Below are 17,476 nucleotides of genomic sequence, written 5' to 3'. Positions count from 1 at the left end.
TCCCTGGCAAGGAACATCCCCTGGGATGAGTTGTCCACCAGGATGGGGATCCCCTGCGGAAGAGCATCCCCTGGATTGGGGCGTCCCCCAGGATGGGGATCCCTGGCGAGGAACCTCCTCTGGGATGGGGTGTCCCCCAGGATGGGGATCCCCTGCGGAAGAGCATCCCCTGGGATGGGGTGTCCCCCAGGATGGGGATCCCCTGCTGCAAAGCGTGCCCTGAGCAGGGTGTGAGGTGCCCCAGGACCGTGTCCCCTACAGGAGGGGTGTCCCCTTCCCTGGGCTGTCCCCCCACTCGCTGGGAGCCCCCATCCCTGGCCCAGGGACACCATGACCAGACAAAGGCTTTACCTTTCCACGTGCCCACGCGGGGGATCGATGCTGTGCGGGGCCGTACGTTCTGCTGCTCCCCAAAATGCCGGCCGGGCTGGGAGCGATGGTGACAGGACCCAGCTGCCCCCGTGACGCGGGGCCCCTTGGCACTGCGGGGTGGCTGCCACGCCACGGCCCAAAAATAGCCCCGCGCGCTCCCGGGCGGCAGTGACGGCTGCGGGGATGTGGGCATCGTGTGGCCTGGGGAGAGAGGGAGGGGGGCACCCCATAAGCAGCGATGGGGTGCAAGGGTGGGCGCACCCTGCAAGGAGAAAGCACCTTGGGGTGCAGGAGTGATCCTCTGGGCAGCAGCTGGGGTGCTGGGACATGCACTTTGTGGGCAAAGAGGCTCCCTAGGGTGCAGGGGGGCACCCCACAGGTAGCACAGTATGCTGGGGTGCAGGGGGCACCCCTCGAGCAGTGACTGGGGTGCAGGAAAGGGTGCACCCTGCAAGCAGTGAGGCATCTCGGGGTGCAGGGGGCACCCCTCGAGCAGTGACTGGGGTGCAGGGAAGGGTGTACCCTGCAAGCAGTGGGGCACCTGGGGTGCATGTGTGCTCCTGAGGGTAAGAACTGGGGTGCAGGGGGCATTCCACATGCAGTGAGGCACCTCGGGGTGCAGGGGGCACCCCTCGAGCAGTGACCGGGGTGCAGGACACCCCGCACCCCACGGGCAGCTCCAACCCGCTGCAGCTCCCTGTGCTCTGCTGCCCCGCCCCCTTCTGGGTCAAGCCCCGCCCCATCACCAAACCACGCCCACAAACAGACAAAGCGCTGTCCGCATCAGCAGCAAGCCACGCCCACAAGAACACAGGCATCTCCCATAACACAAAGCCCCGCCCACACTGACGTCACCCCCGCCCACTAGGGCATAAAGTTCTTCCCTCAGTCCCGCCCCCTCGCCTCGTCAGGCAGCACTGTGCGATTCCGGAGCGGTCAGCGGCGTGCGCGGGCGGGGCCGGAAGCTATCGGAGTTCTCGGCGCTCGCTTGGGGCTGCCTGCTTGCCAGCGCATGCGCGGTGCTCGCCCGAGGGCCCGCGTGCGCGTGCGCGGCGCGCCGCCCTCCCTTCTCGCCCCGCGCCGGAGCCGCCATGGCGCCTGTGGTGAGCGCGGCCGGGCCGGGCCCTGCCGGACCCCTCCCCGACGCCCGTCCCTCGTCCCGCTGCCCCCGGCCCCAGGCCCGGCCTGGTCCCCGTCCCTCGCTCCGCCGCCCCCGGGCCTCGGCCCTCTCCCCGCTGCTGCTGGCTGGGATCCTGACCCGCACCCCGTGCCTCTTCTCACCGCCTCTGGGCTAAACCCCGGCCCGGGCTTCACCCCACCGCATCCGATCCGAATCGTGGCTCGCCCCCTGTCCCTCTGTTCCCAGATCCCATCCCTCTTCTCATTGTCCCCCGCCCAAATCCCAGACCGGCCGCCATCGCTCTCCCCGCTGCCCCCCAGCCCTAATCCCAGGCCCTATCCCTATCCTTGCTGCTCCTGGCCCAGATCCCAGCCCGTCCCTCTCCCCTCTCGCCACAGTCTGGAGCACGGTCTGGTCCCTGTCCCTCCAACCTGGGGCTCGCTCTGGCCGTATCCTCCCTCCCCTCTGCTCCGGACCCATGGGCAGTCCCTCACGCCTTTCCCTTTTCCCTCGCTGCAGAAGAAGCCTGCAGCAAAAGGTGGTAAAAAAAAGAAGCAGGTGTTGAAGTTCACCCTGGACTGCACCCACCCTGTGGAGGATGGAATCATGGACGCCGCCAACTTTGTGAGTGTGAGGCTGCCCTTGGGTCAGGCGTGACCGCCTTTCTGCTCCTCCAGGCCTTTTAGGGGACTGCTGGCTCTGTTCCCAACAGCCCCTGTCGCTGCTCCAGCAGCCCCTGCCTCCCCCTGCTTTGTTCCAGCCCCTCACCACAGTGCAGCGTAAAAGTCTGCAGTGCTGGGAAGCTTCCTGCAGACAAAGGCAGGTTGGAGGCTCCCGGACGCTTGTTGTTTGTAAACACGCTGTAGTTCAAGTGTTTTATCTGCGTGTCGATCAGCGTTGCCAGTCATTCCTTATGGGGTTGATTTTTCATTACGCTTTGAGGAATGGCGAGGGCTGAGCGTGCTGCATTTCAATCTGATTCACCTGATTTCATTCAATCTGTGCTCCAGTTGGGATTTGCAGTGCGGGGCTGTGGCTGAAGTGTCGTGGAGGATCCTAACGTGGCTGTCGCTTCACTGTCTGTCCCCTTGGAGGGCAGGAAATGTGTCCCTCCCTCACTAAGCCAGTGCGTTCAGACTGGAGAACCTTACTTGTGTGGGTCTGGATAGGCTAGTTGGATTTGTTGTGGAAGGCGCTGGCAGGCTTGGAGCTTCCCGGCTGGCAGGAATAAAGCTTTCCTTTGTTTTCCCTGGGTGTATTGTTGCTTCTTTTTCTTTCCCAGCTCTCGCGCAAAGCCAAAGTCTTGGGCGCAGGTGAGCTTCCACGGCCGTGTCCGGTGAGAGCTGGTGGCTCCGGCTAAGTGTTGGCATTCCTCTCTTGCAGGAGCAGTTCCTGCAGGAAAGAATCAAGGTGAACGGCAAAGCGGGAAACCTGGGCGGGGGCGTGGTGACCATTGAGAGGAGCAAGAGCAAGATCACGGTCACGTCGGAGGTCCCGTTCTCCAAGAGGTGAGGTGATGGGGCAGCCCTGGGTGCTGGCACGTGCCGGGCTCGTGCCGAGCTATGGTCAGTCGCTCTGGTTAGTTGCTGTTGGTAGGAGTTTGACCGGGGATTGCTGGCATTCAGACAGGAGCCGGGCTGGTGGGAGGGCCCAGTTGTGAAAAGAAATAGTGATGCAGGAGTCATGCCAAGACTCTGTTAAACACTGTGGGATGCTCGTTCCCAAATGGTCTTTGGAAAAGGATTTCTGTGCGCCGCAGGCCCTTTGGCATTGATAAGCACGGTGTTTGCCGTGGCAGAGGTCGCTCGGGGAGACAGGCAGAGCTCTGGAAGAGTGGTGGAGGGAAACCACGTGCGGTGTTGGGGCACTGCCCAGCTCCATGAGCATCCATGTTTCGGCTGATGTGGTGTCTCTGTGATGGTGCCGCATCCCTGGAGCTCCTGCGGGAGCTGGCAGTGGTTGATGCCCGCTCAGACGGGTCTGGCTGTGAGTGTGTGGTGAGAGCAGCAGCCGTAGAGGGCGAGGGGTGTCCTGGCCTCTGTGTGGCTGCTGTGATAGCTGGTGTTTCCCAGCAGGATATTCCTAGTGGGATGTGTTGCTGCCGGAGGAAATGGAAGCCCGTGGGAATGGGGGATTTGGGATGGCTGGGTGAATTTGAGGGTGGTGGAGCCGGAGGCTGGGGATTCCGAGCTGCCTTTAAGCTATGTTTCCCCCTGCAGGTACCTGAAGTACCTGACTAAGAAGTACCTGAAGAAGAACAACCTGCGGGACTGGCTGCGCGTGGTGGCCAACAGCAAGGAGAGCTACGAGCTGCGCTACTTCCAGATCAACCAGGATGAGGAGGAGGAGGAAGAGGAGGATTGAGCCCCCCTGGCAGCCATTTTGTACAGTTTTACTTTCCTGGAATAAACAGTGGGGAAAAGTTGTTGACAGCCTGCGCTCCGCTGGCGGCCGGCGGGCCTGGGAAGGGGTTGATTTGGGGGTGATTGGGGCTTTTTTGGGGACTACGAGGGAAGGGGCGGAGGGGGCGGGGAATACAGTGAAGGCATAGAAGTGAGGATGGCGGGCGTGGCTTCGGGTCGACCCAATGAGCACAGCGGTGGGCGGGGTTTGTGCACAGGCCAATTGGCGTAGTGGTGGGCGTGGCCAGGCTGCGGGGCGGCTCAATGAGCGCGATGGTGGGCGTGGTCGTGGGCGTCTCTAGTGGGCGGGACTCCCAAAAGAGCTGCGGGAGTGGGCGTGGCCTCGGGAGTGGGCGTGGCCCGACCCCGCCATCTTGGCGCGGAGCGGCGCGCCCGGCGGTGGCGGCCCCGGCGCTGGGGCCGCTGCTGGCCGCGATGCGGGGCCCGGCGGCCGGGCGGGACCTGCCGGAGGACGCGGAGAACGAGGAGGACCTGTCTGGTAGGAGGCGGGTTTATGCGGTGGGCATGGGTCTCAGTTCATCCCGCTTATCCCCGTGCCCAGATCCCCGTTCGTTCTGTTATCGCCGTTATTCGCTGTGCCTGTGTCTCCGCTCATCCCTGTTATCCGGAATACCCGGGTCTCAGCTTATTCCCGTTATCCCTCTTATCCGGCGTGCCCGGGTCTCAGCTCGGCCCCGTTATCCCGTGTGCCCTGATCTCCGTTCATCCCCGTTATCCCTGTTATCCGATGTGCCCGGGTCTCCACTCATCCCCGTTATCCCCATTCTCCGATGTGCTCGGGTATCCGCTCATCCTCGTTATCTAGAGTGCCCGGGTCTCCAGTTATCCCTATTTTCCCCTGTTATCCCTATTCTACGGTGTGCTCTGGTGTCCGCTCATCCCCATTATCCCAGATATCCCCATTATCTAGAGTGCCCGGGTCTCCACTTATCCCTATTTTCCCCTATTATCCTCATTCTCTGGTATACTCTGGTGTCCGCTCATCCCCGTTATCCCCATTATCTAGAGTGCCTGGGTCTCCACTTATCCCTATTTTCCCCATTATCCCCATTCTCCAGTGTACTCTGGTGTCCGCTCATCCCAGTTATCCCAGTTATCCCCATTATCTAGAGTGCCCGGGTCTCCACTTATCCCTATTTTCGCCTATTATCCCCATGCTCCGGTGTGCTCTGGTGTCCGCTCATCCCCATTTTCCACATTATCCCTATTCTCCGGTGCGCTCTGGTGTCTGCTCATCCCCCTTATCCTGGTTATCACCATTATCTAGAGTGCCTGGGTCCCCACTTATCCTTGTTTTCCCCATTATCCAGTGTGCCCAGGTGTCCGCTCATCCCCATTATCCCAGTTATTCCCGTCATCTGGAGTGCCCGGGTCTCCACTCATCCCAGTTATTCCCATTATCCAGTGTACCTGGGTCTCCACTCATCCCAGTTATTCCCATTATCCAGTGTACCTGGGTCTCCACTCAGCCAGGTCCTGGGGTTGGGTGAGCCCTTCCGCATGGATTCAGTGGAGCACGGCCACTGCCTTGGCCTTTCTTGGAGTCAAACCAGATCTGCATCCCCTCGGCTCGGGATGCTCCTGGCTTTTCATTTGGAAATGAAAAATAGAAGCCCTGGCGTGGCCTTTGGGGCAATGGGGATGGGCAGGTGAGAGCCGGCGGTGCCATCGGTGCCACCACCGCGTCCCTGAGCGTCACCCACAGCCCATCCAGGTGCCCCTCAAGCAGCTGGAGCGACCCCTGGTCCATTCCACAGCCTGAGGGGCTCCAGGAGAGGCCGCGGACTTCTGTGCCTCCTGCTGCCACTCGGATCCACTCCCCTGAGCTGATAAACGCCTCTGCGGTGTCCGTGCCCGTGCGTTCCATCCGTATGAGCTGTCCCTTTTGTCCCCAGAAGAAGACGATGCGGTACTGGAAGGACTGGATGAGTTTTTCGCGGAAGAGCAAGTTGCCGTGCAGAAAAAAAAGAAGTCCAAGAAGCTGAAAGACGGCAAAGCTGCTAAAATCAGAAGGAGGAAGAAAGAGGTAAAGCTGTGGGCTTTCACACCGCGGTGTTTCTCAGCTGTGGTTGGGGCGGGTGCCACACAGGTGGTTGTGGATGGGAAGGGAGGCGTTACCGGAGTGTTCCTTCGCTGCGAGAATGCTCTCCTGGTCTTGCGAGGTGACTCGGAGCCAGGGCGAGAGCGCTTCTTGTCCGTCTTGGGTTCTTTGGAGAGGAACTCTGAGGGTTCTCAGGGCGATTAGGGTCCACCGTGCCTTCCGGCAGCGATGTGGCTGCTCGGTGCCTGCGTTGGTGTGAGCGATGGTGCTGCCCGTTCTTGTTTGCTGAAGCCTTCCTGCCTGCGCTACGGTGTGGCTCCTCCCTGCCGTTGTCTTCAGGGCCAAGCCAAGAATCTTTCTGGAACCTTCTGCACTGACACGGTGCCTGGGGCTCGTGGTCTTGAGGAAAGGGCTGCAAACCACCACAACCAGGGCTGGGCTTGGGGATTTCACTGGATGTCAGTGTTGGCCGTGCTGATCCAAGGGTGTTTTATGAGCGAGACAGTGTAGGGGCTCGTAGGATTTGGCACGCGGAAGGGCTGTTGGGCCTTCGGTAGGAAAACAAAGACGAGGCATTGTGTTCTCGAGGGTCAGGCTTTCCCAAGGCTGCGTCTGGTCAGGAAGCGCGGGACGTGATGGTGGGAGCATCCGCGGGACGTGAAGGTGGGAGCATCCGCTTTGGGTACCTGAGTGCCATCGGACTGCTGGGAGGGAGGGGTGAACACTGCGGCTTTTCAGCCCCTTCCTTCTCCAGGGACGCTGTGCCCCGGCGAGAAATCCCTCGCCCGGCGCATCCAGGCGCATCCCCAACCCTTCCCTTGCCAAGCGGGGCTGAGCAGTCCTGCTCCCGGCCGGCCGTCGCCACCGCGCCCCGTGGGATCTGTAACCGCAGGATGGATCTGTAACCGGCTGGATGAGGCAGCGCATTAAAGTGCTTTTGCTGCTGATGGGACGTAAAGAAAGCCGATTCCTTCCTGCACTGCCTTGTCTGCCAGCCTTTTGCACAAGTCATGGCCCCAAGGAAGCGTTATCTGCTCCTTGGTGGCCATGGTGATGATGTTCTTCCTCTGCAGATGCCACACAAAGCTGGCTCAGGCCCTCTCCTCCCTCTCCCTCTTTCCATATTTTTTCCTATGTGGGTTTTTTGGGTGGGGGGAGCAGAATAAAACAAAACCCCTGTGGTAATTTCCACCTCTGTCATTCCGTGCCAGTGCCAGCCTGGCGGAGACAACGTGTGCAGCTTCTGCCGGCTCTGGGTGCTGCCGTACTAGGGAAAGGAGGAAATAACAGGCGGAATGTTGAGTGCCGGTGGGTTTTTAATTAATGCCTTGTGTGGGCAGTGTTATCCAAGCTCCGTCCTGCCTGCGGGAGACTGTTCCCTCATCCATTGAAGCCGGGGAGAAGCTGCTGCTGTAGCTGTCAGGAGGCGCTGAGCAGGACTCAGGCTGCCTTGGAGAGGAGGGAGAAAAGATCGGGGGGGGGGGCCTTTAATGGGTCTTCGTTTTCCTGAACCCCTCAAGCATTTTGGGGGGGAAGTGGCCTTTCCCCCTGTTAGAGGAAGGTGGGGGTGAGATGCCAGCCTGCTCCGTGCCTTCCTGCCATCCTGCAGTCCCCCTGGTTTTGTCACCGTGGTGTGGGGCAGGAGCGATTCCTGCACAGGAATTTGCCCACCGCAGCCACCGACCTCGCGGCTACGCTGCCGGCAGCCCTGGCGCAGGAATCGATGCTGCAAACCTCCCCCCACCCCCAGGAAAAAAAATCTGCATAAAATAACCAGGCTGCGGCTTGAACCTCAGCGCATGGAGATGAGGGTCCTTGTCAGGGGAGGGAGCGGAGAGGGGGAATGTCAACCTGTACTGCAGCAGTTACCATGGCAACCAATTATTCCGTGCCAAATTACAACTGTTTATAACCCTGCTAGCGGAAAGGCTGGGTTTGTTCTGAACCGAGAAGGACCAGAAGTCTATAATGGCCGCTGAGCGTTGGTGTGGGGCACTGCCATAAAATCCTGGGGGCTGTGGTGGTGAACGTGGCCGTGGGTGCTGTGTGTGGTGCTGGGCTCAGCCATCCCTGCGGGGCAGCCTCCCGCTGAGGGCTCTGGGTGGGAAGGAGGAATGCTCCAACGCGTGCATCCTCTCACGGGTTCTTTTGGGACCCAAGCGCTGCGGTGGTCTCCGTTAGGATGGTAATGTGGTTGCTCTCAGAGCTGTGCAGCAGGTCACGGGCTGTCTCCCAGAAAGAAATTCCACCTGACCAGTGTCCTCCTCGGCGTGGTGTAGGCACGGTCCCTTCTGCCGGTGGAGAAGCGGAATGCGCCCGTGGAGCATCCATCCAGCCCTTGCTGAAGCGGTTGGCTCACCTTGCTGCTGAAGCTGTGTGTGATCAAGTATCTCTAAGAATCCAACAAGGCTCCCGTGCATTCATTCCGCTCTCCTGCTCCTTTCCAGGCTCCCCGTACATCCACCAGGACTGTTTGTTCATGTGGCAGCTGAAATCCTCCTGTAGTCACACGGTTCTGCTGCAGCAGGGCAGGATAAGAAAACAGCAGCCAAGCAAAACCCCAGGGTGATATCTGTTTGGTGATTCAAAGATTGCTCATGGCTATAGAGACCTTTTTTTTTCCTTTAGTTTCCCGACTATTCATGCTCTGATAGGAGAATGTGACTTTGTGTAAAGCCGTAAGCAAACAAAAGATGGAATATCTTACGTTTCCTGTGTTATAGCGATGAAAAATATCACCTAAATAGTGCTTATTTGGGAATTTTGACTCTTTAAGCAGGGCTTAAAGAGGAGCACTCGTAGCAGCTGCTCTTTGGTTTACCAGGCAGCTGATTTTAATGCCCAAATTCACTTGCTTGGCTTGCTGTCTCCTGCTTTTGCTCACCAGAACCACACCTGAATGCTGCGGTACGGCAGCGTCTGAGCCCTTGCAGAGGAGCAGGGTGCAACGTGGAGCAGGAATCCATCTGCAGGCTCAGCATCGCTTCTCTTGCCCCTGTTTGGAGAAAAAGCCTCGAGATGAGCTTTTCCAAAACACGGCTTGATCAGCATGATGTGGTCTCCTCTTTTTCCTGTGCTCCCACAGTTGCTTTGTATGAGCAAATGTGTTTTGAGAGCTGCTGGAAGGGAGAGAGGGATGGCTTCGTTTCCAGGTAGGGATTGGGGCAGAAGGTTGGCTGTAGGTCACAGAACTGCCCTGGAGAAGCAGGTCCAGATGAACCAAGGATTCCTTTCTGTGCCTGCAATGCTCAGGTGTTTCTTGCCATTCCCAGATCCGATTTTCACGATGTTTTTCCCCCCAGCCCCGCGGTGTAACGGCAGAGTTCTTTGAGGGAGGTTGGTGACGGCCGTTGCTTTGTGTTGGCTCGGAGGGTTTGTTGGAGGAGAGAGCAGAGAGGGGCTCTGCTTTTTCTCCACTGTCGCTTTCTCTTTTAGGGGAGCAATGATGAAATGTCAGACAACGAAGAAGAGATCGAGGAAAAATCGGAGAGTGAAGGGAGCGACTATTCCCCCAACAAAAAGAAGAAGAAAAAACTGAAGGAAAAAAAGGAGAAAAAGCCAAAACGGAAGAAGAAAGATGAAGACGAGGATGACACGGAGGATGGGTGTCTAAAGGTACCAAAGATTCCTTTATCCCAGGCTTGTGCTAGAGCGTGAGACCTCAGGATGGGGCCCAATCCCTGCAAGTTTCCTTGATAGCGAGTCGCTGCTGAGCTGTGATTTTGGCCACTTGCCTTGCAATAGGGATAAGTTCCCTATTGCACGAAGCCACAGTGACCCAGTTTGACCTCAAAATTGCCTGTTTTGACCCCAAAATGTGCCCCAGAACCCCCAAATCCCCTCATTTCACCCTAAAACCCCCACCGGACCCCAAAATCCCTGAATGTCACATCAAAATCCCTCACTTTGAACCCCCCCCAAACCTATGTTTGACTCTAGAATCTCCTATTTTCCCAAAATGTGCCCCAGAACCGCCCAAATCCCACCCATTTCACCCCAACATCTGACCCAACACCCCCAAAATCCCAAAGTTTCACCCCGAAATCCATCACTTTGACCCCCAAACCCATTTTTCCCCCACAGTGACCCAATTTAGACCTCAAAACTGCCTGTTTTGACCCCAAAATGTGCCCCAGAATCCGTAAGTCCCCTCATTTCACCTCAAAATCCCTGAATGTCACCTCAAAATCCCTCACTTTGACCCCTCAAACCTGTTTGACTCTAGAATCTCCTATTTTTGCCCAAAATGTGCCCCAGAACCGCCCAAATCCCACCCATTTCACCCCAACATCTGACCCAACACCCCCAGAATCCCAAAGTTTCACTCCCAAACCCATTCCTTTGACCCCCAAACCCATTCCTTTGACCCCCAAACCCATTTTTACCCCACAGTTGACCCAGTTTGATCTCAAAGTTGCCTGTTTTGACCCTAAAATGTGTCCCAGAACCCCCAAATCCCCTAATTTCACCCTAAAATCCCCACCGGACCCCAAAATCCCTGAATGTCTCCTCAAAATCCCTCACTTTGACCCCCCCCAAACCTATCTTTGACTCTAGAATCTCCTATTTTCACCCCAAAATGTGCCTTCAGAACAGAAGCAGAGCAGTGTAAGCAAAGTGCTCCTGGATGGCAGGGGATTTGGCCACATGGTGATGAGCACTCACAAGTCCTCACGGGACCTTCCGTGGGGCTGAGGCCGGTGTGTTTTATTCTGAGGTCAGAGGTCTAGTCGGGTAGCTTGGATCTCCTGGCAATGGCAGCTTCTCATGTGGTTGGAGGCTGAGGGGAGACCTTATTGCTCTCTACAACTATCTGAAAGGAGGTTGTGGAGAGGAGGGAGCTGGGCTCTTCTCCCAAGTGACAGGGGACAGGACAAGGGGGAATGGCCTGAAGCTCCGCCAGGGGAGGGTCAGGTTGGATATCAGAAAAAAATCCTTCACAGTAAGAGTCATCGGGCACTGGAACAGCTGCCCAGGGAGGGGGTCGAGTCACCTTCCCTGGAGGTGTTTAAGGAACGGGTGGATGAAGTGCTGAGGGACATGGTTTAGGGAGTGTTAGGAATGGTTGGACTCGATGATCCAGTGGGTCCTTTCCAACCTGGTGATTCTGTGATTTTGTGATTCTCAGTCTGAGGCAGCTTGCCGTCCTTGGGTCGTCTGCCTACATCCTGACGGTGAGAGATTTGTCTTCTCTGTCCTCCGAACACGGGGCAGAGTGGTAGAGCGTAGAGAAGGTGACCTCAAGGTTTCACGAGAAGCTCATCCTTGGTATCGTAGAATCATAGAATCAATCACAAGGTTGGAAAGGACCCACTGGATCATCGAGTCCAACCATTCCTAACACTCCCTAAACCATGTCCCTCAGCACTTCATCCACCCGTTCCTTAAACACCTCCAGGGAAGGCGACTCGACCCCCTCCCTGGGCAGCTGTTCCAGTGCCCAATGACCCTTTCCATGAAGATTTTTTTCTGATATCCAGCCTGACCCTCCCCTGGTGGAGCTTCAGGCCATTCCCCCTTGATGAGGAAGAGATTGTAAGTGAACGACTGGGAGAGGAAAGGTTCTCTTGCTCTCTTTATCTTATACGCAGAAGGAAATTGAGTTTCCTAGAGACGTGAAACCCGCCAAGGCTCCTACAGGGAGCATTTGGATGGCGCCACATTAATTTGCTTCTTGGAAGTCTGTGAAGCATTAGTTTATTAAGCAGTTGTTTTATAATCGCAGCGACAGATCGCTGTGGCGCTGGCGAGGGAGGGCGTTCGTTACGGAGCACGCGCCAGACCCGGCCTCGCGCCGCTCGTCTGCAGAGCCACTGTTGGTTGCCTTAATGATGTCTCTCTGTAAATCCGCAGGAGCCCAAGAGCTCGGCCCAGTTGATGGAGGAATGGAGCCTCGATGACGTAGATTACGTTTTCTCAGAAGAGGATTACCACACGCTGACGAATTACAAGGCCTTCAGCCAGTTCCTCAGGTGGGAAGCTGGAGGGCTGGACGGGGCCTTGCGTGGTGGCTGAGGTTTGGGTGTTGCTCCGTCCAATGGGTGAAGCTGTGGAGTAAATTCTGCATCATGACCTCGCGGTTGCCCCTCTCTGCCTGGCTAGGAATGGTCCTCGGGACTTTATTGTTGCAGGATTGGCTGGAAAACGGCTGAGGCGTTTTCTCTCTCTTCTCCTTCCCTCTAAAAGCCCATTTGTTTGCGTGTGCTTATTTGAAAAGTTTAATGAGAAAAATTGAGTGTCAGTAACAATTTTTCGCTTGTTCTCTGAGCCGCTCAGGACAGGACGAGGGGTTTCAGGGCAGGGCGGTCTCTGGGGAAGTTCAGAGGTGCCCGGGTTTGTATGTGGACTCGTTTAAGAAAGCGTCCCTGTTAATGCATGGTTTTCTCTCTCCCTCACCCCGCAGGCCTCTGATCGCCAAGAAGAACCCCAAGATCCCCATGTCCAAGATGATGACCGTGCTCGGTGCCAAGTGGCGAGAGTTCAGTGCCAACAACCCCTTCAAGGGCAGCTCGGCGGCAGCGGCGGCGGCTGCCATTGCTGCAGCTGTGGAGACTGTCACCATCGCCACGCCGCTTGCCGCCAGCCCCCAACCGTCGGCCTTGCCTGCTGTCATCAGGAAGGCCAAGACCAAGGAGGGCAAGGGTATGTGCCAGCCACAGTGGGATTCTCTCTCCGGTGGCGTACCGCCTGCCTGCCAGGCCCACAGAGCTGCCCAGCAACGCCTGGCAAAGGTGGCAAAGCATCTCCGGTCCCTAAATGGTGTTCGCAGCCCTCTGGTCCGTAGGCTGTGGTCCCTTTCCTGGATCCCAGGATAGATGTTTTCCTCCCCTGATTCTTTGGAAGTGCTCAAGCTCTGCTTGCAGCCTTTTGCCCCAGGGATGTGCGCTGGGGACGGTGCTCCCTGCTGCCCAAGCTCCCAGTGCTTCTTCATCTTCCCCGTAAATACTGGGATTGAGGTGGGGACCGATTTGGGGTTTGGCTGTTTGTAGGGTACCAAAGAATTATATTGATTCATACTAATAAATATTAGATGTTCTTTAAGGTTCCTTCCGTCTCAAACCAAACAAGTCTTCTATTTCTGCAGGTCCAGGCGTGCGGAAGAAAATCAAAGGCTCCAAAGACGGGAAGAAAAAGGGGAAGGGGAAAAAGATGGCAGGCTTGAAATTCCGGTTTGGAGGAATCCCCAGCAAAAGGAAAAAGGGCTCCTCTGTAAGTGTGCGCCGCCTGCTCCCGCACGGGTGTGGGGGGAGTCTGGGTGGGAGATGCTGGGATGAGCCGTGCCCTGGAAGCCTCCCTCCTGGAAGTTGTGTCCAGGCTCAGGTTGGGAAAGAATTTGCGTCTGGGCTTGATTTCTGCTACAATCCTATAACAGCGTTGGGTGGTGAGGGTGGTAATGCCATTATTTCAGCTTTCATTTGCAAAGGAATTCTTCAGGGCTCGCGCTCCAGCTGAACCATACGTCAAAGAGAATTAGCAAATGCTTTAATTACATTAGCATTGCTGCCTCCGGGCAGCTGTGATCCTGCAGCGGAGCCCAAGGGTACCAGAGCTTCCCGGGAAGAGCGCGGCAGCCGGGTTCTGCTGCTGTTTCTGTGCTATGCTCTCAGCACAGACACATCAAGTGTGTTTTAAAGAATAGCAGATCATTTTGAAGAATAAATCTCTTTAATAACTACTGAACAGGGATGGAACTCGTGTAGGCCTTGATAATGTTATTGATCCGAATCCCATTTGTTCACCCTTAGCGGAGCTCACAGGCTCTGGAGCTCCAGTTCACATCACACAACCTTTGTGCGTCAGAAGCTCCAGCAAAAAGAACGATGTTTTTGAATCACACATCATGGAAAATTCATCCCCTTTCCAAGCGCGCTTGAAATCTGTGCGTTTGTGTTCCGGAGAGTTCCAAAGAGCTTGGGCTGCTCCTGCCTTTGGATTGCTAAGCGCCCGATTAGTGGCTGCCAGATCAGGGATTTGCATGCCTAAGTCTTGAGAATAAGAATTCAGATGTGTTGTGTTTTGACACCGTTAAATACTGGGCCTGTTTAACTCCTTTTTATGTTGTAAGAAAGGTTTAAGCGCAAATGCCTGCGTGTGTGCACGCCAGTGGGCTGACACAATCAGGGAGAGAGGGAGCGAAGTTCTGCCAAGCAGTGGAAAAAGGGGCTTTGACTGCACAGGAATGGGAGTAGGGGATCACCTCCCTCTGTGTCTCTTTTTGGGGTGTCTGTGCCCATGACAACATCATCGCCACAGCGGGCTCTGAGCTGGGAGACGCGTGCAGGACGCTGAGCCTTTCCTGAAGCACTTGGCCGGCCGTCCCGTGCAGCATCTCTGCTGTCCGTGCTCGCGGGTTTGGTGGGCTGCCGGGGAAGCTCAGAGCCCACCTCTTGTCAGGGACGCCGAGCGGCGACTCGACGCGTTGATTTAACGTGTTTGAAATGTGCTCTGCGATTTGTGATTGTACGTTGATGGTGCTGGGAAGCGGGTGAGCTGCCCCGGAGCCGTGCGGAGCTGTGGGAAGTGATTTGTCTGCCGGCTCTAGTGCTTGCCCAGATCTACGCTGAGCCATTCCCTGGCTGCGGCATCGATCTCATAGCGGAGCTTTCCCTGCTTCCCCTATGCCTTGTGGCGCACTCCTGCAAACCCCGTCTGTCAGAGCCAGGAGAGCGCTCGCCCTGACATCCCTGCGGCTCTGGCTTGTTGATTCCTGTGGAAATCGGGGCTCCTTGTGGAGCTCGGCTGCTGACGGGTGGTCCCGCGTGGGTTTATGTGGGTCTCTGGGGGTTTGTTCCACCGCAGAGTGATGTGCTCTTGGATTGACCGCTGGGCTGCCAGCCCTTGAACCGTATGTGTTTTGCTTTTCGCCTTTGCAGAGCGAAGAGGAGGAACGGGAGGAATCCGACTTCGACAGTGCCAGCATCAACAGCTCCTCAGTGCGCTCCGAGTGCTCGGCTGGCCTGGGGAAGAAAGGGAAGAGGAGGAGAAAGAAAAAGAGGAGTAGGCCATTTCTTTGTACTCTGTTCCTGTTCTGTTTGCATTTCCCTTTTCAGATGGTGCTTTCCTGGCCTTGGCAGCTCCAGGCCGTGCCTGGCGCTGGCTCGGTGGCAGAGATGTGCTTGTGTTTGTCTGTGTGTGGCGTTGGAGGTGCTTGCTTGGTGTCCAAGCCTGGCTGCTGCCGGGCTCGTGCCTGCAAGAAGGCAACGAGTGGGTCCCACCGTGGGGCACCGGCTCACTCCCACGGTGCTGGTGGCCGTGGAACAGGCTGGCGGCAGGGCTTTTCCGATGATCCGCAGTCAACGTTCCCTCTTTGCAGCCACTGCCTGGGGCTCAGCTGCCCTCGAGGCAGCTCCGTGTCAGCCGTGCGTTGGGAGAGCTGTGGTTGCAGCGCTGTGCCCTGCACGGTGTGGCACTCGCAAAGCCTACCTGCGCCGTCTCGCTGCCTGCTCGCAGCCCCTTCCTGCGCTCTGGGCACGGGGATGTGCTGCAGGGCAGCCGGGATTCTCCTGCACGTGTGATCCCACCAGGATTTGTCCTATGGCAGCAGAGTTCTAGGATTTGTGGGGCTTCCAGGGAAGTGCTTTTCTGAGGGCAGCTCGTGGAGAGCTGAGGCTCGTGGCAGCTCCTGGCGGAGCAGGGCAGGCTGCGGGTGAGAAAGTGTTAGGATGAGGGTCTTCTGGTCTTCGTGAGGTGTGTGGTCAGGCAGTGGGCAGGTGAGCGGTAGGTCTGTGGTAGTGATGTAGAAGAGGGAAGCGCACAAGCAGCCTCGGAGAGCATCTGGCGGGGTCTCCCGGTGGCTGTGTGGTCACATCTGTGTGCCTATTCCTTCATCCTTTCCCTTGTGGAGGCTGCGGGTGGATTCTGGCACCTCCATCGCTGCGCTGCCGTTGAGAGCAGCCCCCTGTGCCGAGCTGCCCGTGCCCTGCTCCAGCTCCGAGCGCTGACAGGGACTGCCTGGCTTCCCACGCTGTCTCCACCTCCTGTGCCGCTGCGGGATGCGCGCTGCCTTGCGTCCTCGTTCGGGATGAGGTTCTTCAGATCCAGGTGCATCCTTTGGCTTCTTAGCTTTGCCAAGGAGTTTTTGCTTCTGAGAAATGGCAGAGCGGTGCCTGGGCTGGGGGACAATTGGGATGTGATGCTGGCCAGCTTCCCCATCGGTCAGCGAGGCAGGGCTGGCTCCGTGGCTGAAGTGTGAAGGACATCTCTTCTCCGGGCTTGTTGCCGCACGAGGGTCCTTGTGCTGGAGCCGGGACGCTTCTGCTGCGAGCTGGAGGAGCAGAAGGGCAGAGATCTGTGCCGGGAGTTTGTGGCAGAGCTGGGAATTGAGCTGGGTTGTTCTGGTGCTTGCAAGGCCTTGTTCCTCCCTTCTCTTCCCGTCCGTGCTGAGTTGAGAGCGCTCCTGCCTCTCTGCCGGTGGGCAGCCAGGAAGAGCAGAGTAGTCCCAGGAGAGGAGTCCGTGTGACCCTTGCATGGTGCGTTTGCAGCTGGTGGTGCTGGTGCCTGGGGAGGTTTCTCTGACCGGCCTCCCTTGCAACCTCTCCAGGTTCTGGCATTCTCCATTGAGAGCCTGAAGGAACCAAAGGATGATACAGTGTGGAGAGAGAAAGAGAGACAGAGGTGAGATGATGCTGTGTGCAAAGATGAACTGTGGTGCTGAGGGTCAGAGAGGTAGGGGGACGTAACAGGAGGGGTCTGAGGTGAAACGCTGTCCTTATTTCCTTAACTCTACGGTAGAGGAGCAAGTGTCCCGTTCCCTCCCGGGAGAGCAGGCAGCTCTGCTGTCCCGCTGACCGCGCCTGTCCCTTGCTTGCAGTCGAAGAAGGGGACGGGTACGAGACGGATCACCAGGACTACTGCGAGGTGTGCCAGCAGGGAGGGGAGATCATCCTGTGCGACACCTGCCCGCGTGCCTACCACCTCGTCTGCCTTGACCCCGAGCTGGAGAAGGCCCCCGAGGGCAAGTGGAGCTGCCCCCACTGCGTGAGTGGGGTTGGGGCCCTTGGGAGCGGGCGGGCGGGCGGTGGAAGCCCTCGATTACGCTGGCTGTGCTTCCCCAGGAGAAGGAAGGCATCCAGTGGGAGCCAAAGGAGGAGGAGGAGGAGGAAGAAGAAGGTGGCGAGGAGGAAGAGGATGATCACATGGAGTTCTGCCGGGTCTGTAAGGACGGAGGGGAGCTGCTGTGCTGTGATACCTGCCCGTCCTCCTACCACCTCCACTGCCTGAACCCACCGCTGCCGGAAATACCAAACGGTGAATGGCTCTGCCCTCGCTGTACAGTGAGTGTTACCAGCATTCCTCGCCCTGTCCCTCTGTGCCCGCATCTGCCTGCCCTGGGCTTCCTGGCTGCCATCACTCCTCCTACCCTCACCCTGTGCCCTGCCACAGGGCTGGTGTCCTGCCCGGTGCCACAACTCCCCCTCCCTGGAGGAGTGTCGCTGCTGTTCGTGTGCACACCGGGGCTCTGCTCTCCTTGTGGGTCTGGCTGGCGACTTCCCTGCCAGTTTTCAGATGGGATATCGAGCC

The 17,476-nt window shown here is 57.6% G+C and overlaps 2 protein-coding genes across 5 annotated transcripts in view; both read left to right on the top strand.

Annotated features, from left to right (window-relative positions):
- Positions 1–1,353: 1,353 nt before the first annotated feature.
- Positions 1,354–3,917, top strand: RPL22 (ribosomal protein L22). Its single transcript, XM_054085869.1, has 4 exons — positions 1,354–1,475; positions 2,012–2,116; positions 2,876–3,000; positions 3,712–3,917. The coding sequence occupies exons 1-4, from the start codon at positions 1,464–1,466 to the stop codon at positions 3,854–3,856; spliced, it is 387 nt and encodes a 128-aa protein (XP_053941844.1). The 5' UTR covers positions 1,354–1,463; the 3' UTR covers positions 3,857–3,917.
- A 235-nt stretch (positions 3,918–4,152) lies between these two features.
- Positions 4,153–17,476, top strand: part of CHD5 (chromodomain helicase DNA binding protein 5) — a 30,067-nt gene continuing 16,743 nt past the window's right edge. For 2 of the 4 annotated variants that reach the window (XM_054085895.1, XM_054085893.1), the window contains exons 1-9: positions 4,153–4,393; positions 5,811–5,941; positions 9,392–9,571; positions 11,810–11,928; positions 12,360–12,598; positions 13,041–13,165; positions 14,830–14,953; positions 16,767–16,933; positions 17,011–17,229. In XM_054085895.1, coding sequence (XP_053941870.1) covers positions 4,159–4,393; positions 5,811–5,941; positions 9,392–9,571; positions 11,810–11,928; positions 12,360–12,598; positions 13,041–13,165; positions 14,830–14,953; positions 16,767–16,933; positions 17,011–17,229 — 1,539 coding nt within the window. In that variant the 5' untranslated portion in view covers positions 4,153–4,158. Of the gene's footprint in view, positions 4,394–5,810; positions 5,942–9,391; positions 9,572–11,809; positions 11,929–12,359; positions 12,599–13,040; positions 13,166–14,829; positions 14,954–16,496; positions 16,571–16,766; positions 16,934–17,010; positions 17,230–17,476 lie in introns of those variants that run through there. The other 2 variants (XM_054085894.1, XM_054085896.1) reach the window with 2 other exon arrangements.

The sequence above is a fragment of the Cuculus canorus genome, chromosome 21 (assembly GCF_017976375.1).
Source record: "Cuculus canorus isolate bCucCan1 chromosome 21, bCucCan1.pri, whole genome shotgun sequence".
In the NCBI taxonomy this organism is placed as follows: domain Eukaryota; kingdom Metazoa; phylum Chordata; class Aves; order Cuculiformes; family Cuculidae; genus Cuculus; species Cuculus canorus.
Note: the sequence above shows the minus strand (reverse complement) of the source record. Positions and strands in the feature narration are given on the sequence as shown.

What these genes read in the sequence shown, in the direction of transcription:
- RPL22 (XM_054085869.1), top strand. An exon ending in TCATGGACGCCGCCAACTTT is followed by an intron (nt 2,117 to 2,875) that starts GTGAGTGTGAGG and finishes CCTCTCTTGCAG; the next exon opens with GAGCAGTTCCTGCAGGAAAG. An exon ending in GAGGTCCCGTTCTCCAAGAG is followed by an intron (nt 3,001 to 3,711) that starts GTGAGGTGATGG and finishes TTCCCCCTGCAG; the next exon opens with GTACCTGAAGTACCTGACTA.